Source organism: Salvia hispanica, unplaced genomic scaffold, assembly GCF_023119035.1.
Source record: "Salvia hispanica cultivar TCC Black 2014 unplaced genomic scaffold, UniMelb_Shisp_WGS_1.0 HiC_scaffold_786, whole genome shotgun sequence".
NCBI classification, from domain to species: domain Eukaryota; kingdom Viridiplantae; phylum Streptophyta; class Magnoliopsida; order Lamiales; family Lamiaceae; genus Salvia; species Salvia hispanica.
In genome coordinates this window covers 26,772-52,001 of record NW_025952561.1, presented here as the reverse complement: position 1 = coordinate 52,001, position 25,230 = coordinate 26,772, and the positions used below count along the sequence as shown (strand labels likewise).

At 37.9% G+C, this 25,230-nt stretch overlaps 1 protein-coding gene and 2 pseudogenes across 1 annotated transcript; all 3 read left to right on the top strand.

Moving 5' to 3' along the window:
- The first annotated feature begins 6,926 nt into the window (after positions 1 to 6,926).
- LOC125200054 lies at positions 6,927 to 12,287 on the top strand (annotated as a pseudogene).
- Positions 12,288 to 18,344: 6,057 nt separating this feature from the next.
- Positions 18,345 to 19,316, top strand: LOC125200055 (transcription factor PHYTOCHROME INTERACTING FACTOR-LIKE 15-like). Its single transcript, XM_048097850.1, has 5 exons — positions 18,345 to 18,405; positions 18,563 to 18,642; positions 18,721 to 18,786; positions 18,874 to 18,939; positions 19,027 to 19,316. Exons 2-5 carry the CDS (start codon positions 18,589 to 18,591, stop codon positions 19,159 to 19,161), a joined length of 321 nt encoding a protein of 106 aa, XP_047953807.1. The 5' UTR covers positions 18,345 to 18,405; positions 18,563 to 18,588; the 3' UTR covers positions 19,162 to 19,316.
- A 1,106-nt stretch (positions 19,317 to 20,422) lies between these two features.
- LOC125200050 lies at positions 20,423 to 23,724 on the top strand (annotated as a pseudogene).
- The last annotated feature ends 1,506 nt before the right edge of the window (positions 23,725 to 25,230 follow it).

The window sequence follows — 25,230 nt, the reverse complement described above, 5'->3', positions numbered from 1 at the left end:
CATTTAAAATGGAGGCTCCCATTTCTTTTTGGAGAATTAATTAGGCCCCCTTTTTAAAAAGCATGTTTTAGGTTTCAATATTCTAAAGCATGATTAATTCAAGTTATGAGCATGATACATGTAAAATTACGTGAATAGATTTTGTCTAAATAATCTTCTAAATAGATCTGATTATTATGTGATTTATTGGTGTGATTAATGATTGCTAAATTATGTTAATTCATGCAAATTAATTGAGCCCCAGCTCATGCCATTCCTTCATTTCGGACTCTTTTGCTCTCTTTGCAATTTACTCGTCTAGTAGCCTAGATCTGTTTAGTTTTTAATTGTTTCTTCGTCAAATTGCTTAAACCCGGTCTTTGTTTTCCGATCACGTTTCATCTCTGTTTCTCTGGATTTTTGTGCAATTTGATTTGAAGAAGATGATGTCGCTATTAGTTAGTACTTTAGTTAGTTTTTTTCCCACTTTTCGTCCGCCCCTCGCAATGGTCCACACCGTCAGTTTATTTCTCGGTCTAGGTAAATTAGAATAGTTTCTTAGATCTAGTGATTGTCTCGTTTCGGGTTTACATGCATGATTTGTTTTCCCTAGATCTGGGCTGTAGCGTACGATTTTTAATTTCCCAGTTTGTTTAATTTCCTCAACCCAAAATGTGAGGCGGCATACAAAAATAGTTCCCAAATCCATGAGCATGTTCATTTCGTATCCATCCCCGTGGGATCGATCCCTCTTCCCTGTGCTAAATTTTAGTATACGTGGTTGAGGGTTTTGAAGAGGTACTCGTGTGTCCGACCGGCCGAGATCTTCCAGCAATCCGTGAGTTCTAGACCTTGTGATCTAGTGGATTCACTGGACCTAGGAGACTTGTTATTCCTTCTGTGCACACGTCCTAAACCAAAAGGAGCTCCAAATGGCGCCGTTGCAGGATGGATGGCGTTTATTGTTATTGCGTTTGAGGATTTGGTGTAAATAGTTTAATTTTTGTTATTTTGTTGTTCTTGAGTTTATGAACACGGGCTTCCATTCGGAAGTTGGGCTAGTTCATCGGGTCGGGGGGAGCCGTACAAGTGGCAGTCAAAAGTCTACGTCCACTATCACCACGGATCGGGTTTGGACGGTGGACCATTCCGTTCGAATGGGAAAGTGAGAAGGAGTGGAATTCGTCGGGAGAAGAAGACCAAGTCGTCAACGAACGGAATTCGAGGCGAGGAGGAGGAAGACCAAATATGGCTCATTTAGTAGACCCCGATTCGGAGATAGGGTCCTCCCACATCTCGACGGTGAACCCGCCATTTTATAGTCTCAGCCCGCGGAGGTCTATTGATATCAAGACAAATGTGCTCGGGTTTTACCCAAATTCTCGGACGAAGGACGAATGTCCTTCAATTCTTAACGAGTTTAGTAAGCTGTAGCATTCAAAAGCGCCAGAGGCGCGAGGACTCCGTTTGCGTGCGGTTCCGTTTGCCCTCAAGGGGAGGCTAATACTTGGGTTGTTGAGGCTCCCACGGTTCGATTAACACATGGAAGGATTTCAAGTTGGAGTTCTTGGATTTTTTTTTTCCGTCCAACAAGACGAATGCCTTAAAAGAAGGAGATTGGGAGTGCAAACAAGAATATGATGAGTCTACAGCTCTTTTTGGTCGGTTTAAGGGAGGTTGGATCTTGTCCAGAACCATAGGATGATTGAAGCGGAGACCACTATCTTTTACGAAGGTGCAAACCCGAGTCAAAGGACTTGATGAATTCTAAGCGGAGGAAATTTTACCAAAAATAAAGCAAGTGAAGCCAAAGAAACTTTGGGAAGATTGATCGAGCAAAAAAGGCCCATGATAACCAGCAGCATATTGAGAAGGGTTTGACCCAATGCGATACGGAACAAGATGACAAGAAGGTGGAAGACGGGATAGATAAATTGGAGAAAGCAACTGAATGCAATTGAAGAGTAAACCCTCATGCTCCGGTGGAAAATGAGAAACCCCCAGTCCAGAGGAAAGGCAACTTCAAGCTTTTTAAGGCCGCCGTGAAGGGGAATGCGAAACCCCAGCAAATTCAATGGGGAAGGGAATCCGGATGGAAGTTGGAACCAAGGAAGACAAAGGGATGCCCCCTGGAGGACTCACACCCAATTTTAGATGGAATGACAATGATCAAGGTCAGCCATCTCCACTTTGCGCTTATGAATTATGCACACCCCCGAGGGGCAATCCCAATGGTCGGGAAAAAGTCAGAGGGGCGTGCAAGCGGGTACGGGAATCAAGACCATACTAATTGGGGAAATAGGAATCGGGAAAAATCCGGAGCTCTTATGTGCCACCTCACCGGAGGAATAACCCCGGGGAACTATCGAATTTCCCCAAACCCAATCACCAAGGAATCAAGAGGGTCACAACCGGTCAATAACCACCAGGGAAACCCAAGGGAACTATCGGGGGAGACAAGGGCGGAACTAAGGTCAAGGATCAAATTTTAATCAATTCAATTCCAGGCCACAAAGGAGTTCGGATGACATGGTCCCCGACCTAGTGAATTCAGGTTCATGCGGAAAACTGCATTCCCAACGGCGTGGTGCACAAATTGCAGGCCTTTCGTCGCATAAAGCCGCCATGGATATGATGGCGAAGCAACTGTCCCGGGTCGCGGTTCTTTGAATGAAATGCGGGGAAAAGAAGGGGAAAATTTCGCCACGGTCAAGCCACGGCCGAGCAAACATTAGTCAAATCACCTTGGGGATCGGCGAGGCTATGAAGGACCGAGGAGATTGGCAGGAGGTACCCACACGGACGGAAAAGGAAAGAGTACTATGGTTAAGCCCCCACCATTATTAATTTTTTCGCCAGCCACTGTTAATATTTATACATCAACAACCACCTACTAAATAAGCATTTTATTTGCATTTATATAATTATATTAAGTGAGTCTCAATTTATCCTCGAGATATTTTCGAAAATGCAGGTTACTTTTGCAATTTATGCCGTTCATCTAAGAGAGTATGTCTTTCTTGTATACTTTGTAATACAAACTCCACAAAGTTGGCATGTTTACCTTGTTTTTTAACTGTCGCTTAAACACCATTAATGAAATTGTTCATTATATTGTCGCACTAGTGTTGTAGCCGCTACCTTCTACGAATGGCTCTTACTTGCTCCACACCAACACTCTCACCACATAGTCGCTAGGATTTCTTCGAGAATTAGTCCACACAATAGTGTTTTATTATCTTTGATCCTTTTCTTGGTTAAATCAAATTGAAGAAAAAATATCGTATTACAAAAACTTACAATTTTCAGATCCCACATAGGATGACTTGATGAGAATCAAACCAAGGAACTTTCATTCGGAATTGGAAGGCATAACTTAGTTGTTCATCTAAACTCCTGTTTGAATGAAAGTTTTGGGGCTTAATAGTTCAAGCCAAAAATTTCCCGCCAACTTAAGTTGTTGTGTCTTCAAGATAGCTATTTTTTTTAATTGAGAATGGATTATATGAAGCGCGCATTAGTATAATTAGGTCTGTCAAAATGGATATCGGATATTGGATACCCGATATCCAAACCGAAAAATCGGATAATTGGATACCGATACCCAATTTTGGGTTTCGGATCGGGATCGGGTAGTGAAATTTTTGGATTATCGGTATCGGATAACCCGATACCCGATCGGTGTACCGAATTACGATTTTTTTAAATTTAATAAATTAAATGTAATTTTGAAAGTCACATTTAGTGTTGGTGTTAAGAGGTATTTTTTGTATTGTTTTTGTTGGATTATTTAATGTTTGAAGATAATCTTTGATTCTATATCTGTTTAGTTTATCTTTGTGTATATGTAAATTCATACTATAAGAAATTAATGATACTATAAGGCAACCAAGATTAAGAAGCCTTCTTGTTACAGAATTTGTATACCTATATTCTAGCTTGAACTCTTGTCGACACACGATTTTTCCAGATTTAAGACTAAATAACAGAGCATGAATCAAACTTGTTGTATTCCAAAATAATAGTATTAACATACATGTAGAAACAATTTCAAATATTTTGTGAAATGAACGCATCTGTACTCATATTTCATTCATCATCCAGTTTGCTTCATTCACTACCAGTGGCTAAAATTTGCATGAAATAATATGCACAGCTTCACCAATGTAGTATACTACAAGTTTGTAGTTAATTTTTTTTTTTAAATCAAAATCGGAACTTGGATACCGATTTTTGGTGGATACCCTACTCGGGTATTCGGGTATCAATCAGTTTGGATCGGGTATCGGGTATCAATTTTTGGGAAATTCGGGATCGGGTATCCGAAATTTTTGGATCGGGTATCCGCGGATACCGATTGAGATCCTAAGTATAATAATGGTTAGATAGTTTGTGATGAGTGTTGAAGAATTTAGTTGGGAATATAGATAGTAGAGATTAGGGTAAACGGTCGATTCGGTTAGTAACCGAACCGACTTGTCGTTAACCGACTCTAAAAATTGGTCAAAAAACTAGCCGGAACCGATCTAATCTCTAGTTCGGTTACTTAACTAACCAACACTTCAACTTTTAATTTTTCACTTTTCCAATACTTTTATTATTATTATTATTATTATTATTATTATTTTCCTATTTCCTAGTAATACATAAATATGTTAATGCACTTCAAAGGTTAAACTATAAATGATCTAAAAACTTTTCTACGATAATTAAGTGAAGGAATATCCTATTTATAAAATAATGTTTAGGTACTTTATTGATTTGAGATATTACTTACACAAATTAAAACATTGATTGTGAGCTATATAAAGGTGCATAATCAATGTAATATAGATATGATATTTTAAATGTATAAAAATATTATAGAAGTTTATTAATTAAAAATATAATTGAAATTAAAATTGAATTTAATTTTGATTATCAGTTATAGGTTATCGGTTACTTTGAGAAAAATGCCAAACCGGTACACCCGAACATCATGATTTTCGGTTATCGGTGACGATCGGTTTCGGTTCGGTTTTCGATTAACTGAATAATCGTGAACCGTTTACCCACCTAATAGAGAGATTCAGCAGCACATGACATGTAGAAAGAAAGAGGAAGAAGATGCGGTGCAAGTTGACGTGCCTTGACAAGGTTTCTTCTCCTTGGTTTTAATAAATTTCATCGCAAACTACAACTTGATTCTTTTCAATTCTCAATTCAGCTTTATAAATGCAATGTTCCTACCCAGCTTACTATGTATTGCTTGTATATATTTTAATTATGTGTAATGTTGCATAGATCAATATACTAGACACAATTATTTCAGTTGGATCCAGTCAATTTGGTCATGAAGAGTTACTGAAAAATTAAGTTTTATGAGTAAAAGCGCTCATGGCTTAGTCTCGTCTTGATCCATGTATAATGTAGTTAAGAGATGGATAAGAAATAGAATTGCCAATGGCCTATCTAATTATATCATAGAAATCATGAATAAAATTAAATGTTTCTAGGTTGCTTCAGAAATAAAAATTCTAGAGTCAACCATTCTAATATCAAAATGTTAAAAAAAGTTTCACATGGATCCTTACAACTTAAACCGTACAATTTGCAGTCGTGGGACTGAATACCACCATTTTAAGGTAATACATTAGCACAAATTTATTAGCGTCACATAATTCCATAACTTACCTAATAGTAAATGAGGTGAAAATGTTAATTTTCTTAAGTTGTTAATGCTGCTAACTCATGAACGTAGGTGGTGTTCACTTTCCAAGATAAAATAATACCAAGATATCATCTAGGATTAAGTTGTGAGATTATTTTAGTTATAGGGGATTAGCTATGGCTAATTATCCCATGATTACCCATCTAGGATTGAGTTGTGGGATTGAATCTCTTGAACCCAATACACTACAAATTTAATCTCGGATACAATCTTGCAAACCGAAACCGTAGTGTATTAAAAATGTCAACATGATGACATTTTAACACATAATTTTGTTGACATTTTAGTATACTTTGTTGACATTATGTGTTGATATGTTAATGTTATCGTGTTGACATATTTAATACACAGCGTTGATAATATATCATAATTAGCAACTTGAAAAGTTAGCAATATAAGCGCCCCTAGTATATACATATATATTAATAATTCATTAATTATTGGTGCAAACCTATAGTTATTAGTATTAGAAGAAGATGCAGAAACATAAAGAGGCAAGTAAGGTGTGCCTCTGAAGTGATTCTTGTCCTAGGTTTATGCATTAAGCATTTCATGTGCAGCTGTATGATTTAATATACATCAACTACCACTTGACTTAATTTTTAGTGCTCAATTGGGCTACAAATTGCGTAGAATTAATTTATGGTATTGCTTTGCTTGTATATATATTGCATGTAAATCTGATAATTTAAGTGAAAAATGGGTGGAGAAAAGGAGGCATTGGCAGAGGGCGGTGTGGTTCCATTCTACAAACTGTTTGTTTGCGCAGACAGGCTCGACAAGCTCCTCATGTTGGTCGGAACCATAGCCGCCATTGGCAACGGCATGAACCCGCCTCTCATGGCCTTGCTCTTCGGCCAGATGACCGACGCCTTCGCCCGCCCGCACACCCACAAGCTGCTGCATTTCTCCGTAAGTCTCTCTATTTAACGCTTACAAGTTTACAACTTCAAATAATATAAACCAAAATGGTCAGAGGTGGCGTGTTGGATGATGAGCGGAGAGAGGCAAGCTGCTCGGATGAGATGTCTGTATCTAAAAAGCATTCTGCGCCAAGACATCGCCTTCTTCGACCAGGAGGTTGAGAGCGGAGAAGTGGTGGTGGGGAGGATGTCTGGCGACGCGCTTCTCATTCAAGCGCCGTTGGAGAGAAGGTGGAAAGCTTGTGCAGTTAATGGCAACATTCTTTGGAGGGTTCCTGATTGCCTTCACCAAAGAATGGCTTCTCACGCTGGTCATGCTCTCCTCCTGCCGGGGTTATGTCTCAAATTGTCACCAGGATGGCGTCTCGTGCTCAGAACGCGTACGCTGCAGCTGCCGTTGTGGTCGACAAAACCATACGCGCCATCACAACTGTCAGTGCCTTACTTGTTATGCACATCACTATTTTCATAGAGAGTCAGATTTGATTAATTGAGTGTGTGTGGTGTGGATAGGTTGCGTCGTATACAGGAGAGAAGAGGGCTGTGAATGAGTACACCAAGTGTGTTGAGGATGCTTGTGAAGCAGAGCCTAGCGACGGGGCTAGGCATGGGAAGCGTGATGTCGATGATGTTCTGCAGCTACGGCTTGGCTGTCTGGTATGGCGCCAAGATGATCTTCGAAAAGGGTCACTCCGGGGGAGAAGTCTTCACTGTCATTGTTGCAGTTTTAACTGCCTCACTGTGAGTGTCTCATTGTGCAAACTCATTTTAGACATTTCATTTGCTCATTCCTAATCCTGTGGCAGCTCTCTGGGGCAAGCTTCTCCATGCATGACAGCATTTGCCAAGGGTCGAGCCGCAGCCTACAAGATGTTGAACACCATTGACAGGAAGCCGAAGATTGATCCATTCGGCACCAGTGGGAAGATCTTGAGCGACATTGCAGAGGATATAGAGCTAAGAGATGTCTGCTTCCCTATCCAGCCAGGCCAACTGACCACATCTTCACTCATTTCTCTCTTAGCATCCCTCAGGCCACAACTGCCGCCTTGGTCGGCCATACTGGGAGTGGCAAGTCCACCGTCATTACTCTCATCCAGAGATTCTATGACCCACAGAGTGGTCAGGTTTTGATTGATGGGATTAACCTCGGAGACTTCCAGCTCAAGTGGATCAGGTCTAAAATCGGCCTCGTCAGCCAGGAGCCGGTGTTGTTCATGGGAACCATCAGGGACAACATTTCATATGGAAAGGATGGTGCGACTGATGAAGAGATCAGAGGCGCGACTGAGCTCGCCAATGCTGCTAAATTCATTGATAAGTTGCCACAGGTAACTTTTTCACTCAACTATTTAATAGGCTTAATCCAATCTTGAATGCTAAATATGTTTGTGTGGGTAGGGATTGGATACTTCAGTTGGTGAGCAGGGAGATCAGCTTTCAGGAGGGCAGAAGCAGAGGATTGCTATAGCCAGAGCGATTCTTAAAGATCCTCGGATTTTGCTTTTGAATGAGGCAACGAGTGCACTAGATGCAGAGTCGGAGAGACTAGTCCAGGGGGCGCTTGATAAGATTATGGTTAACAGAACAACCGTCATAGTTGCACATCGTCAAACCACAGTTAGGAATGCTAACTTGATTGCAGTCATTCACAAAGGAAAGATTGTTGAGAAAGGTATTTAGCTTCACTTCACACTCTTTATCTTCTGCTTATGTATCACATTGATCTAAGTTAGCATTTATAAGTTTCAATTGTATATCTTATTTTACCAGCTTCTTAAAAATAAGCAGCTATTTAGGATATAATTTTATCTTTATATGTCATAATGTTAATGCAGGCACCCACGCAGAGCTGCTGGAGGATCCGGTAGGTGCATATTCTAAGCTCGTATGGCTACAAGAAGCGCGTTATCAGGAAGATGAGGCCGTTGAGGAGTCAAAGTATAGCATGCAAGCGCGCCAGAAGGAAACATTCGCCATTCAGATGAGCCCGAGATCCACCGCGTTCAGAAGTAGAAGCCACAACTCTATATCAAGAGGGGTGGGTGTCTCCATGAAGGATTTAGAGCTCACTTCTGACAACAATAAGCATCATGGGGTTCCATTGACACGGCTGGTCGCCCTTAATAAGCCTGAGGTTCCAGCTTTGTTGGCTGCAATTGTAAATGGGGCAATAGTCCCATTATTTGGAATTTTATTGTCTCTTGTGATCAAGACGTTCTACGAGCCGCCTCATGAGATGAGACGGGACTCCAAGTTGTGGGCGATCATGTTTGTGGGTCTAGGTGTGGTTTCGTTGATTGTATATCCAGTGCGGAGTTACTTCTTTGGCTTAGCCGGCTGCAGGCTGATCAAGAGGATAAGGATTATGTGTTTTGAGAAGGTGGTGAACATGGAGGTTGGTTGGTTTGATAAGGCTGAGAACTCAAGTGGAGTGATTGGGGCGAGGCTATCGGGTGATGTAGCTACAATTGGAGCTCTAGTTGGTGATGCTTTAGCACAGATTGTACAAGATCTTTCCTCTGCAATTGTGGGGCTTGTTATAGCCTGCTGTGCTTGTTGGCAGCTCTCTTTGATTGGTGCCTCTCATTGCTCTCAATGGATATGTCCAACTCAGATTCATGATGGGATTCACCTCTGATGCTAAGGTACAACCTACTTCATCAAGAAAGAAATATCTCTGTGTCTCTATTTCTTTCAACATTATAGGTCTTGCTTGTGTGTTGTAGGTGATGTATGAAGAAGCAAGTCAAGTGGCTACAGATGCAGTCGGAACAATAAGAACCGTGGCTCGTTTTGTGCAGAGGAGAAGATTATGGAAATATACAGGAAAAAGTGTACAGGAGCAGTGAAGAAGGGGATAAGGCAAGGATTGATTAGTGGCGCTGGTTTTGGGCTATCTCTAGCCTTGTTTTACTTCGCCTACGCCACAGCGTTCTATGCAGGAGCTCGGCTCGTTGAGGCCGGAAAAACTACTTTTGCAGATGTGTTTCGTGCAAGTTCTGCGCGGTGCAAACTTGTGTTTCGTGTATATTTGTTAGTGAAAATGTTCCGTGTTTGTGCAGGTTTTCTTCGCTATAACCATAGCGGCTGTGGCGGTGTCCCAATCGAGCACGTTTGTGCCCGACTCCAGCAAGGCCAAGAGCGCAACTGCTTCCATATTTGGCATTCTAGACAGAAGATCAATCATTGATCCTAGTGAGGAATCTGGTGACATCTTAAACAATCTTAAGGGGAAATTGAGCTAACTCATATCACCTTCAACTACCCTACTAGGCCTAATATCACAATCTTCACAGACACTCACAATTCATTCGGCCAAGGTATATATCTATCATATAAGTCTCTTGTTTTATAAAAAAAACAATTCACATTTTAAATTACAAAAACTGTTTTCTTAATCTACATCCCCATCTTTATCTATTTTCATTTTTATAGAAACTAAATTTTGTTAAAAAATGATCTTTTATAAGGTGTAGATTGTATGCTATACTTGAAAATTGAGATATAAATCATTTTTTATAAATTATGATAATGTATAATGCGGGAAGTGATCAATTGCTAACTCATTATTTAATTGTTAACTACAACTAATTTAAGGCTATATGATTTTAGAAAACGCGTGGTCTACAATTTTCCACGTGTAATTTTCGTTTTTATTAATTAAATTGAAAAAGATTATAAAAAAAAAAAAACTCCAAATTAGAGTTTTGAATGAAAATGTCAATATAGTGTTTAAAATATCAACACAATGCTTTGAGAATGTCAACACAATTTAGGATTGACATTGTATATGCTTTATATTGACATATTATCTTACTACATTGACATTAACTGTACGAAAAATACGAAAATTCTAGATTTTTTTTCAAATTTTGCGTCGGAACATATGCATGTAGTATATCGTTGGAATCCTTATAAAATTATCTTTAATTTGATATATGTTATATGAATTTAAGTTTTGGGATTTCATTTAAAAGTTAGTTATAACTAACTTGACATTAATACCCCTATTGATATTTTTTGGAATTAATCCTATGGCTTATTGACCTTTTTGTTGATCGTATTGACATTTAGTGGTTGATGATCTAGACCTTTAATTTGAATATCTAATAGCTATTATTGAGTTGTAGTTAGCAATTAAGTATTGAGTTAATAATATAACACTCCCCATATAAAGTATGTGTAATGAATAGAAGAATACTAATATGACATTAATACACTTTAATAATAATAATATATACATTGAGTGTAAATACTTCCTCCGTCCTATTAAATATGCAACGTTTGGGAATCAAGGGTTTTAATATAGTGTTATTTTGTGAGTTAATGAAGAGAGAATAAAGTAACAAAGATGAAAAAGTTGAGATAGAGATTTTCAATTTAGAAAGCGTTTCGTTTTAATGGGACGGAGGAGTATTACTTTCTATGTGTTGGGTGCCTAATGTATGGTTTGGTTTGGCTTGGCAGACAGTGGCACTGGTGGGGAAGTGGAAGTGGGAAATCAACGTGATCAGCCTGCTTCAGAGATTCTACAATCTAACTCAGGCATGATCACCGCTGAGGCAGCAAATGGGGCTAGTGAGCCAAGAGCCAGTCCTATTCAGCGGAACAATCAGAGACAACATAGCCTATGGCAAGGGAGGGAACGCCACGGAGGCCGAGATCATGGCCCGCGGCCGAGCTAGCAAACGCCCACAGCTTCATCAGCGGACTGCAGCAGGGTACGAGCGAGGAGTCCAGCTGTTGGGCGGGCAGAAGCAGTGATCGCCATAGCACGGGCCATTGTGAAGACAGGCGACAAGCGCGTTGGATGCGGAGTCGGACCCTTGATCGAGTGATGGTGCACCGGACTACGGTAGTCGTGGCGCACAGGCTGTCCACGATCAAGAATGCTGATGTTATAGCTGTGGTGAAGATTGTTGAGAAAGGGAAGCACGAGTCCCTCATTAGTGGAGTATTAGAGATGGCTTCTATTCATCACCAATGGCATTTCACATGACTGCTTCATGATCATCCGCATTACATTTGAAAATCTTTCCATATCCAGAAAGGTAAATACCTGAAAACTTATTTTAATTATTTTGAAATTGGGCTAATTTGTTTGATTACAAATTTACAATCAATAAATAAACATTCATAGTAAGTGTGGATTGTTATTTCCCGCCGCATCACTTTTCGTCTTTTCCATTTCGCTCTCACCGATTTCACTCACATAGTATTTCCGGAAATTTTGCTTCAGAATCGCACGCCATGGCCGATTTGACCGTAACAAATCGTTCTCCTCCCTCTCATTTACTCTCCAAGCCTGCATGATTCGGTTTTTCTTTTTTTCATTCAATTTTTGTTTTATCCGTCTCGATGCACTGTCTCCGATCCTGTTTGGTATTACTTGAACTAGAAATTTGGGAAAATTCTAATATCTGCAGCTGTTTTCGTAGCCCTTGCTGCTGATAATTTTAGTTTTCATGATTTACCCCTCCACAAAATCTACTCACAAGCGTTTTCCTGTTTAGTTCTCTTTCCTTTTTTTTTTTTTTTTTTCTGGTGATAAATTTTTTACGTGGATCTCGCAGAAAAGTACTAAATAGGAACAATCGAGGAGTTGATTTTTGAATACTGAGATTTTAAGCAACTTCTTTTAAAGCTATGGGAACGGATGTTGGTAGACAGACCGATCTTCACGAGGTGATCTTGCATGCTACCTTTAATCCGAGATCTATCGTAAATGAATTATGTGTGGCCTGAAGTTTTGCTTGTTTTGAGTGGTCACTTCGAGAACCTTGTATCTACATCCTTTGAAATCATTAATTTAATTCCTGGAAGAAATTAAGTTTGGGTTACTTTGCTCATCGTTTTATTTTGAAGAATTTGTATTCTCGGCTTGTTCAGCTCTTTCGTTGGCTCATATAGTGTTCACCTTATTGGTTTCTGTTCTTTAACCATGTTAGGAGCCAATGAGTGATCGTCGAGTCATAGTAGCAACTACCGTTACTGCAGTCAATCCAGGAAGATGTCTGTAGGAGTTCTTGTTGATTCTATTTCCACTGCCAAAACAAAATCTCTCCAGGAACCAGTGGCCCAAACTGCTGGAATGGGAATTGGAAGTTGCAGCCAAAAAAATAGTGTCAGGTGCCGTGAAGGACATTCACCACATGTGGAAAAACACGTGATAGTTGAACCGAAGATGCCTCCCTTGGGTTTCCACTAGATCTTTCAAGCCAAAGTACCTCATTCAGTCGCAGATCTAGACACAGAATAGTACTCCAAGTTTGCCAGCAGCTTCCCTCAACTTTTTGCTGCTAAGTCTGGCTTAGGATCTGATGTATGCAAACAGAGGAACTCTGGTAAGAGCTTACTGTTCCAGTGGAGAATGGAATGTTAATAATGAGAGCATGTTGAGAATCAGGTATGTTCAATTGAACAAGGAGTTAGGCAAGAAAAGAACAGGTACAAAATAATGATAGGACAACAGAAACTGGGGCCGGAATCTTGAGGATCAAGCTGTGGGAGATTTTTAGGAGATGTTTCTTCACCAAACAAACAGCATCCCAGTCTTCAGTGTGAGGATTGCATCCGGATAAAAGACAGGAACAAGAAGCAGTGTCCTACTGAAAACTAAGCCTGAATTCGGACACTATGAAAGTGATTCTCAATGCAAGTTTCCACAAGGCCAGTGACTCGATCTTTAGCCCGGAGGAAAGCTCAGAAAACAAGGTAATAAGAGCGAACCCAAAGAAAAATCTAATGATAGAAAAGATGTCGACGGAAAAGAATATTCTCATCCAAAGGAGATATATCTGAGGGATCATATGGTAATTTGATGGATGGTTCTTTACCTTGCAAGGAGAAAAATTTATGGGAATGCTTCGAGCTGAGACAAATCAGGGTGTAAGGCATAAAATCGTAGAAAAGAGACCGCAGTCGGAAAAGAGCAAATCAATACCAGCTATGGATAAACCAGTGTTGCATAAGAATAAAGTTACCAATGCTAGCAGTTCCACCGACAGAAGAAATGATGTACATGTTGAGCCAGAGAAGTCCCAGAATAATTTTCCTTTAAGTTTTCTCTTAATACAATGACTGATCAAAGGGATGTTCAGAAGCCAATGGTTTAGGAAGCTCCAAAGAAGAACAGCAAAGAGGACATATGTAATTCTGTGTTAAAAAGGAAAAGGAACTCTCCGCAGCAACAAAAGGGTTTCAAAAATATTTCTTCATTTGAGTTGTCTCTTAATGCAATTACTGATCAGAGGGATGTTCATCAGCCAGTGGTTGTGAAGCTCCAAAGAAGAATTTCAAGAAGACATATGTAATTCTGTGTTAAAAAGGAAAAGGAACTCTCGCAGCTACAAAAGGGTATCAAAAATAATTTTTCATTTGAGATTTCCTCAATGCAATGACAAAGGATGTTCAGCAGTCAATGGATGTCGAAGCTTCAAAGAATATTCTGCAGGAAGACATGTCTGATTTTCTGTTAAAAAGGAAAAGGAACTCTGTGCAGCCAAAATGGGTTACCAGAAAATAATTCTTCATTTGAGCTTCCTCTAATTCAATGACTGATCAAAGAGATTTTAAAGAAAGTCAATGGATGTTGAAGCATCAAAGAAGAATCTTCAAGAAGACCTTTCTGATTCTCTATTTAAACTAAAGAAAAGGAACTCTATGCAACCCAAAAGGATACCAAGAATAATTCTTCGTTTGAGTTTCCTCTTCATCATGACTGATCAAAGGGTTTTGGCTGCAGGGGTTTGAAGTTTCCCAATAAGAATCTGAAAGAGCATATCTGACATCCTTTGAAAAAGAAAGGGAACACTGTGCATATCTTCATCTCCTTCCGAGATTAAGTCACAAGCAGTTTGCAGAAAAGTAATCAAAAAAACTTCATGATCAAATTCCTGCTGAAAATATTTCAAGAACAGGCATGCAAAGCTTTAATAGCTTTCTGAGTTCAAAATCAGCTAAACGCGGACTAGATGTGCAACCGGAAATTTGTATCCTTAAGTACTTTCAGCACAATTGTTTTTTGTAGTGGCTCTCAACAAAAAATTATTATTACATTTTTTGACGACCTTTGTCTTCCTTAAAATGGTAAGAGGTAGGAAAAAAAAAGGGAATTGTCTGAAGAGAAGCCCTTGTGAAACCAAATGTGTTAATTGATGAAGACAGTGATAACCAGTCCAAATCTTTAATATGAGACTGATTCTGAGAGCTCTGAAGATGGATCACGTAAAGTTTATTGCCTCTACCTAGTATCATGTATATTGGTCAACCTATGTTTCACCTATTTGCTTTAGCTAAAACATTGAATCTGTTACATCACTTTCTGAATGATGGGGTTTATTGTGCTGGACACAAACGATGACTGTGTTAAAACATGTGCAGTGTCATCTTTTTAATTGAATTTGTTAGGTGTTTGGCTGATTTGTAAGGTGGTGTACCTTAGGGAAATCATCATGTTGAGCATCAATCCTTTCCTGTTTTGTATGCATCATGTTAAGCATAATTCATGGAACTGCAGATTGAAAGGGAAACTCAGAGGAATTGTCTCCTGAAATTCGTATATCTGAGAATATTCTACATAATTCCGATAAAAGTCTTGACAATGGAAACGATGTTGGAGTGGTTGGATCTAGTCCTGCATCAGATTCATTGAAAGGTTTTTAAATTTTCTAGCAAAAGACCTTCTTAGTTCCAACATGGGCTGGCTCCCTCATTTCATTTGTCTTTATTTTCTTCCCATGTTTGTAACTCTCTTCTTGCCTCTGCTAAAACTAGAAGGGGTACAGGATACCAGTGGAAATGTACATGGAAGAGAACCAGGAGGATGGCTTGACCAGGTATTCTGTCATGCTAAGTAGAGAAAAATAATAAGGAAAGGGCTATTCTGATGCTTCTTTTTTTATTCAATTTAAACCTAGGGCTGTTGCACTCTTTACGTGGCTCTTTGGGTCATATTAAAATCAAACTGAAGTCAATAAGTAGCAGAAGGTCTGCCGATATTCTGCGACTACAGTTGAGGAAATATTGTTACGATTGCAGAATGCTGAATCTCTTATTAAAACAGATGTGTAAGTGCTCTAGAATTTCAGATCCTAGAATTATACAAGTATTTAAATAATAGATTGTCATGCAAAGGTTTTTTCTCATAAGCATGATGCTTGTGTACCAGGGAAAGCTGACCAATCTGAGTAATTCAAAAAGCAAACAGCTTTGGGAAATAGATTTCAAGGTGCCTGTTTCTAGAAACTTTGCTTAATAAGTTGACTGATTGTATATTTTCGGCTATCATGCACTGTATTAGACCTAACTGCATTTATTATTTCCTGGTTTAAGGGCAAATTTCAACGTTTTTTCCCTTGAAAAGCTTTAAATTTTGGTGTATCATATTTGAAGCTTAAAAGTTAGGCTTTTTAAAAATGTTTGAGCTTTAGCCTGCCAATTGCACTGGGCATCAGCTAAATTGAAAAACTTTCCCAAATATATTAGCGTACCTGCATATATTACGTCAGTTGATTAGGGGAAGACCACCGAAGGAATGGTATTATGACAAAATCAGGATAAGCATCTATGCAAAGGGTCAAATCATTCAGTGCGAAATAGGAATTAGTTTAATTGTAACAGGAGAAAAACGTTATAAACATTTTGAGAATGATTAGCTAATTTGTTCCCGAAACACTTTTTAGATTACTCCCTTGAAAAGCTTTTTGATTTTTGTGAGCCGGCTTGGTGGTCATTCCATCAGTACAGTACTGCTAGCTATAAACTAATGATTAGGCTTTGGGCTAATAGCTAGTGTTGTGTATCATTTTTACTAACAATTACATAGATCACCTTGTAGACTCCATATAAGAATTAAACATCCACTAAAAAAACTAAATCTCATTTACAAGGGGCTAAAAAGACCAATTTTTTTAGGGTTTACTGTAAAAGGAAGTCTCTGGGCTCTTAGATGCCATTCTGCTTTTAGAAAGTTTCCAGATATGATAATTTCACCAATCACAGGGCCACTACCCTGCCAGTCCGGTTATCAAGACATCCTAGAATTTCAGTTCCTAGGATATTTAAGTACTTTTGGGAGATATGTTTTTGCTCTCTTATGTATCTTGGGTACATGCATTTTGTCGTTTCAGAAAAACAGGAACCCGTTGCTTGAAATACATAAAAGGTTCAACGCAGAGGTTGACAGCACCTCCAGGGAATGTGGCAGCCTAATAGAAATCTAGAAGAGCATGAGATTGAGCTCAAAAGATCGGTGGAAAAGCAAGGTATGATAATCAATCTCAAGTACTACTACTTATGTTTGCAAGTCATGCATTAAGTGTGTTGACAATATGCTGAAGTTTCTGGTTCAACCAATTTAAACTTCATTGATATTTTCTATGCATAAATAACTTCATATCCTAGTTATTCAGTCATGAGTCAAATATGAAACAGAAACAACAAATAATTAACTTTGTTTCAGTCAATCAGTAATTAAATATATAAACCTTGGAGGTTGTTGTATAACTGTGCATCCAGTCTTTGGTACGCTCTCCCGTATGAACCTTTTGCAACTTTTGACATGCTGTTTTTTGCCTTCAGTAAAAACTGAAAAATATCACAAGTAAACATGTCAGGGACTCAGGATTGTCTTAATTTTTTATTTTCACTTGATACCGATTTTGCCAAATGATTTTATATGCTACTATGCTAGGAGATATAACTGCTGTATCGGCTAATTTATTTGCTATAATACTCTGACGATAGATTTTTATAATCATGAACTGATGTCTCCTCAGGAGCAGCATAAAAGTTAGTGTCACAAGTGGAGCAAGAAATCAATGCACAACTTGAAGATGCTGAAAAGCAGAATCATGGCTGTCCAAGAGGTGAGTTAAAATTAATCGGAATTTGGTGTACATTAGCTTTTACCATTGTGGGGTATTACAATGGTTGAAGCAACATGTTCGTTACCTGTTTGAAACTCAAGTTATTTCTGATACGACTTATGGGATAGCTATCTATTGTGAGAGCTTTAAAATTCTGTAAAGGGAAAATCATTCCAAAAGTAAATTTATAGTTCAAAATTTTCACTTTTTCCCTCATTCACCTATGGTACTTAAGTTTTGTTTGATTTTGCAGATGGCTAGGGGAAAGATGCTTCAACTGAAACTTGCGGTGGCTGAGTGCTTGAAACATGGTGGCTTAAGTTGAGAGAGATGAATGTGTTGATATAAGTTGGTGAATTGTAAATCCTTGCAATTTTTACAGCTTAAAGCGACCCATATTCATTTGTGATGTTTTTGAAGTTAGAGAGCAAATTGCTGTGTATTTAGTTAGATAATATGGGATACTAATATTTACGTTGAAATTATGGATAAAGTTGCTTGTTTTCCTTTGTGTGGAGGAAAGGAGGTGAGGAGGCGTGCAGGGAGGAGACAAAAGATGAGTGTTGGCACGTGAATTACGTGAAATAGAGTATGGATTTGAGGTTTGACGGGAGGGTGTGTGCCCCACCCTTAACTAGAAAATACTAAAGGATAGTGACAACTCAAGAAGGCCTCAAACAAGCATCCCTATTGATGGATTAGATAGAAATTAATCTCATGATATACTGTTTGGTTGGATTTGGAAAAATTCGGTGGGTACTTGTCTTGGGACAGTGCCACGCAAGATTAGTCTTGTCTTATGACTTTCGGGCCAATTTAATCTCGAGTAATCGAACACTTCCGACCCCGATGTATATATCTTACATTAACTCTCATCACATACCATACCTGTCTATTAAGGAACCGCCTTATGTGTCTGTTTGTATGCTCCTTCACCTTTTTCTGTTATATAAACACACAGCTTTTTGCATCTCATCAATCTGAAAACTTTACTAGCTAGTGTTACTTTTAATGACGAAAACAAAGTGATTATTCACAAACAGCACCAAATTGTCAAGATTCAGAATCATCATTTTCAGGTCAATATAATGTTAATGGATCAGCCATGCAAGCAATCAAGAAGAGGAAAAGAGCAGCACTTCTTCATTCACATAAAAAGGTCAGCTTTTCCCCTCACTCATAACTTAAACCAAATTCATCTACCTTTTGGTGATTTATTTTGTGTTCTTTTCCGCAGAGAAAAGATAATAAAATCAAGAAAAGACTCTGGGCACTGCGAAGCCTGATACCTAATTGCACCCAGGTTTGAATTTTGTACATATGCATAAATACAAAATAGAATGAAATAATGCTCTAATTTGAGTTGCATTCTTTTTCTGAATCTCCCCAGATGGATAAAGAATCTGTCCTTGATGAAGCTATTGTGTACCTAAAATGTCTTCAGCTTCAGTTACAGGTGACTTTCTTTCCCATGAACAAATACTCCGTACAACTTACTATAGATTTATGTGCAATAACTTATGATACTTTAATTTGGTCACAGATTATGCCAACTTATGCTGGATTATGTGTTCCACCAACACCCATCACTTATCCTCTGCAGTTGTATGGTTTACCTCTTGCCGGATTAACTGGATATCGAACCAGACTTGAGATGCCAACACCACAACAACCATGAAGATCTTCAGCTGAAATCATGTCTTCCCAAATGAAATTTCTCGAGCAATAGATTTTTTAGACTAGCTAGTTGAAGTGTCAGTCCTTTGCTTGTTAGTTTGTGTTGACTTGAGAGCTCATGTGTTTTAGAAATGATATCTTCATATTCTGACTTCACTCAAAAAGTTCTTCCTCAGCTCTAAGCACAACATTTTCAAGGTTTCTTGTATTTTTTCCCAACTCATACGTGTTGCATCTCCAGCTTAAAAAGTTAAGCATTGTAATAATTAATTTTAAAAAATTTCATACAAATTAAATTTCAATTTGTTATTTTATTTATTCAAAGTTATTGAGAAAATAAATGAATTGAACTTTAATTTTATTAATTACATGGTTATAAAATAATTGAAGTGATCAATACCTTATCTTTTGTGGCCCACACTATGAGGTTGAGCACTATGGAGGCATCATAAAGGTAATACGTAGTGAAAAAATAGGTGAAATGTATGTAAGGTTGCGTATTAACGAAATAATTTTCTTAATAAATAGTACTATTTGAACTTTATGATGAGAATTTAAACACAAAATACTGTATTTATTTAGTATGTTCAATTAGACATTTCTAAATATTTGATTGGAAATTCACACGTACTGTAATAGATATTTTTAATAGACCAAGAATAATTTACAATATTTAAATCATGAAGAATTTGTGGTATTGGATTCAATAGTTTCATTTTGAAAGAGGTTTAGGCAATTGTAGTCTACTTTTTCCTTTACCTACACTTAGATTTGTTAAGTGGTGAAAAACGAAAAAACAAAACTACTCGTAATATATATGGAAGAAAACAAAGCACTTAATTGGAAAGTGAAACAAATAAAAACGAAACTAAAATTTTAAAAAATAGAACCAATTTCAAATAAAACGTCATACTATTTTATTAAATACAGTACACAAGAAACGAATTGCTAATACTCCTATTTAGAGTAAATTATATAAATAGTTCCTAAATTATCGGGATCTTATATTTGCTCTTTAAAAAATATTGCTGGAGAAGTATCTAAACTACGATTATAACATATGATTTTTTTTACTATTTTTAATTAAAATAAGTCCGCAAATATAAAAACCTGATAAATTTAAATGCAAGTTATATTAACTCACTCTTATTTATATCGCGAATTGGAAATTTGGAAAGTCATTTAAAAAAAGTGTGATTTAATTTGAATATTCAACATAATCCATTGCTTCACGTTTCAATGTGTGATTTTACGGGTTTGCGTGCCCGCGAAAAGATAAAAAGGAATCTTAATGTTTCATTTCATAGGTTCATTGCGTAACCAATCAATCGAACACAACCACTGAAATATCACGATCATGGCGGCAGCAGCAGCATCGACGGCGAGGATCGCCTTCTTCTTTCTCGTCCTCGTACTTGCCATGATTCAGGTACTCAGTTGCTTTATCCCACACTTCATCGCGATCCAATTCAGTTCTAGTTATTGCCTCGAGGTCAACGGATGACTGCCTAATATACGCTGATTGCTCTGATTCTGTGTGCACCAATCCTAATTTAGGTCTTTAACTTTACGAATAAAATCAACGTTTCAGCTCTAGACTGTTGTAGTGTTGAACATGCTTGTGCAACTCAGCCCTAACTGTTTCAGAACCAGTCAATATACCGTTAGGTTTTGGAATGAGAGATTTGGATTCGATCGAATCACTTCTGAATGAGATCAGTGTAATTTGATTCCTTATCAATCGGAACATACTACTCTAGAAAGTGTTACTGCTAAGGAACACGCTTATCACTAGTGTCAGTTTGACAGTTACTTTGCAAGGAGTTACAGTCGGTTAATTTCTACTACAGGTCATTGCAGGGAATACTGGTTCTCAGCTAAAGCTGGATAGGAAGATTCTTCAGGTTCTTTTTTTACGGACATGGAAAAGGATACATATGTTCTTTCTTTTCTTCTTTGTTCATTCTATATTTAAGCCGAAGCGACAAATAATGTAGGAATCTACTGTTAAATCAATCAATGACAATCCTCAGCCGGATGGAAAGCTCATATGAACCCTCGGTTTACCAACTATACAGTATGTTTCTTGCTTTGAACTTTCTACAGATGCACATATTCTATAATCGCCACATGCTCATTTAACTCCCTAAATCATATCCCGAGAGTAGATAATAAACATAAGAATATGTGTGAGAAATCTGCTACTATGATCCCCAGGTTGGCCAATTTAAGCACCTTCTTGGAGTTAAACCAGCACGAGAGGGTGATTTGAAGGGAATATCTGTTGTAACTCATAAAGAAGGTCTCGAGTTGCCAAAAAATTTTGATGCACGAACAGCCTGGCCCCAATGTAGCACAATAGCGGACATTCTAGGTTAGTTGTTTTGCCTTTCTGGTTTATGTTTCTTCAAGAGACTTGCTAACTGTTTTGATTCTTTTTCCCTCTACCTCGCTCTCTTCCACCCATAATATTTCAAATTGAAGATCAGGTAACTTGCTCCACTGCCTCCCTACTCCTCATACTTGAATAATTATATTTGGCAATTCTTAGCTGATTTGTTTTCTACTTATTAGGGCCATTGTGGTTCTTGTTGGGCTTTTGGTGCTGTGGAGGTCCTCTCAGATCGATTCTGCATTCATCTCGACTTGGTTTGTCCTTGAATTTTACATTTCCTGATGCAGCAAGTTACATTAGTATTAGGATCACAAGTATACCTAATTGTTTCACTCCCTGTTTCATAGAACATCACTCTTTCGGTCAATGATCTCTTAGCATGCTGTGGCTTTATGTGTGGTGATGGTTGTGATGGAGGGTACCCGATTGCAGCTTGGCGATACTTTGTCCGCACTGGGGTTGTAACATCAGAGGTAGCCTTTTCTGTTATGAACAGAAGGAGTTACTTTTTGGCCGATCGCCAATTTGCATTTGTATTTTGTATATAACTATATATGCAGATTGATTTGGTATTTTTGGCAGTGTGATCCTTACTTTGATCATACTGGATGCTCACATCCTGGATGTGAACCTGCATATCCCACTCCCAAGTGTGAGAAGAAATGCAAAAAAGAGAACCTGCTCTGGAAAGACTCAAAGCACTTCAGCTCAATGCTTACAGAATTAGTGCTGATCCTTACAGTATCATGGCTGAGATTTACAAGAATGGACCCGTTGAAGTCGCTTCACCGTCTATGAGGTAAAAGGAGAAATCATAGTTCTTATTACCCATGTTTAGTTTGGTGCTGAGGAACGGACAAGGAATGGGTATGGTAGTGTGTGGGGGGGGGGGGATAAACGTACAATCTCCTAGCCCCACCAAAATAAGTGTAAAACACAGGGTATGAAGGATCCCCCAACAAAATATTGATTCCCATCCCCTGTTATTCATTCCCATCAACCAAGTTCCTCCCCAGTTATAATAAAGATCATAAGATGCTGAATCATGTTCTTCTTGGATGTATATTTTTGGAGGCTTGCGATTGCTTTGCTATTTATTCCAAATCTAGATTGTTGGCATTAATATTATTAAAATTGACCCAATAATCCCTTTAGAAGGCCTTATAATGGGACATGGTTATCCAACTTACTTATTGACAGAAAAGTCTCATTATTCGGTTCTTATATTTTTCTTCTCGCCCTCGAAATTGTGTTCACTATTGAGCTTTTGTTCTGTTTGTTTCAGGATTTTGCTATTTACAAGTCAGGAGTTTATAGTCACATAACAGGTGATGTGATGGGAGGTCATGCTGTCAAGTTGATTGGCTGGGGAACTACTGATAGTGGAGAGGATTATTGGGTAATAATGGCCTCTTTGAGATCGTAATGACTTGAGTTTGATACAATTGTTGGATTGTTGACTTACTTTCGGTTTATTCATGCAGCTCCTAGCCAATCAGTGGAATAGAAGCTGGGGTGATGTATGTTTCCTGTTGAACCCTTCCTCTTAACTTTGAGATATTTTATGTACCTAGTATTTTAAGTTGAAATTGGCACAACGTTCACCATTTGTTCTTGCAGTTTTTAAGTTTTATATTGCAATTTTATGAAAAATATGCGGGGACAGATATTATTATTGCCTAGAGATATTGACAAAGTTATAGCTTTACTTTGTTGATGGCAATCTTTTTTTTTTTGCTTTATTCGTACAATACGGTGAATTCCTGAATATGTTCATTTCGTTGGATGTCAGGACGGATACTTCATGATCAGGAGAGGCACAAATGAGTGTGGGATCGAAGAAGACGTTGTTGCAGGATTACCTTCTACCAGAAATGTGATCAAGAAGTATGGTAATGTGGATTCGGGCCGAGATGCTTCAGTCTGAGATCAAAGCATTATATTATCAACATTTGGCCCCATATAAGCATACAAAGTGGCATGAATAATTAAGCTTACTTGTGTTAAATGCCATGAGAAGAACTAGCTTATCCATGTAGTCTGGGATCTGAATAGCCTAAAACAATTTGTTGGGGCTAGATGAGCATTTGGCATGTACTGCTGCTGTATTATTATTGAAATAGTATACTTTGACTTCCCACTTTCTATTATACTATTCCTTTTTCTTTTGCTGACTGTTTTTCGGATGAGACTTTGATTCTCCAAGAAAGAAGCCCTGCATTGAGAATGTGAAAATTTCTTATTGTGACTATGATTACAAATTTGGTCAAACAATTGTAGCATGAAAAAGGTTGAAGAACCGATTTTCTGTTTATAATGGCTAAAGTTTATTATTCTGGGACCCGATCCGAAAATTTCGGGTGTCCGATCCCGAATTTTCCAAAATATAGTATCCGATACCCGACTCGGGTATCCAGTCCCGAATGATCGGGAATCTAGTCCCGATTTCAATTTTAATTTTGACTTTTTTCAAAAAAAAATATTAACTGACGGAGGTAGAGGGCGGGGCAGTGTATCGCGGTGGCTGGGCAATATGGGCTGCGGCGCAGGCGAGAGAGCAAGAGAAGGGAGAGATGTTGTGGCCGGCGCTGGGAGAGGAGACAGCCGCGGCAGCATTGGCGGCGGCGGAGGGAGAGCAGGAGAGGAAAGGAGACGTGTTTAATTAGTTCTAGGACCAGTAGCCTAATGTTTAATATTTAATTATTTAAAGTATGATTAGTAATAGGAACAGTCAGTTCATGCTTAATATTTAATTACTTAAATTGTTAAAAATTAAACAAATACATTATATATAATTTTTAAAAAATCTGATAACTCGGGTATACCCGACGGTATCGGATTATCCGATACCCGAAAAACCAAAATCCTCAATAGCCGATCCCGATCCGAAACCCGATTTTTCTGGTTTTGGGTATCCAATTACCCGATTTTCGGGTTTGGATATTGGGTATCCAATATCCGTATCCATTTTGATAGGCCTAATTCTGAAATTTGAATGTGTACAAGATTTTGGACTTTCATTTAGCAAGAAACACATTCTTGTCCTTATACTTTAGTCAAAATGTTAATTAGGTCCAGTACAATTTTTCGTTTTAATAGGTCTTATACTTTTCACAATATTTTTATCAGTCCTCGTACGATTTTTCGTTTTAGTAGGTCCTCATATTTTTATCATAACTTTCATTAGGTCCTTGTACAATCTTTTATTTTAGGGACTTTTTTACATTTATCTTGGATAATAATCTAAATTTAATTAAACTTAATGAACTTTTTAATATTCCATTATTTAACTTAGCATAGTTTATAAAGATAATATCATCTTGTTATCCAATAATCTCAATAAGTTGTAGACAATAATAAAAAGATTAACCGTGATGATTGAAGATTAAAATCGAAGTGTTTTTTAGAATAACTATCCGAATTTTCAATTGATTATTTATATTTATATTGAAAGATACGAATATTTATAATCATAAGATAAGTTAAATAATAAAATTAAAAGGTTCATTAAATTTAACTAATTAAATATAAATTATTATCTAAGATAAAAGTAAAAAATTAAAGTATAAGGACCAAGAATGTGTTTCGCCTTTCATTTATTCAGGTTTTTTGCGTAATTTTATGCATATGCACAAGATTGAGTATGAAATTGTGTTATTCACTTTAATAAAATTG

Excerpts from the sequence above, each read along its gene's own strand:
- LOC125200055 (XM_048097850.1), top strand. The coding sequence starts at position 18,589 with ATGCAAGCAATCAAGAAGAGGAAAAGAGCAGCACTTCTTCATTCACAT. Across the intron at positions 18,643-18,720 it reads TTCTTCATTCACATAAAAAG|AGAAAAGATAATAAAATCAA; the intron begins GTCAGCTTTTCC and ends TCTTTTCCGCAG. Across the intron at positions 18,787-18,873 it reads TGATACCTAATTGCACCCAG|ATGGATAAAGAATCTGTCCT; the intron begins GTTTGAATTTTG and ends GAATCTCCCCAG.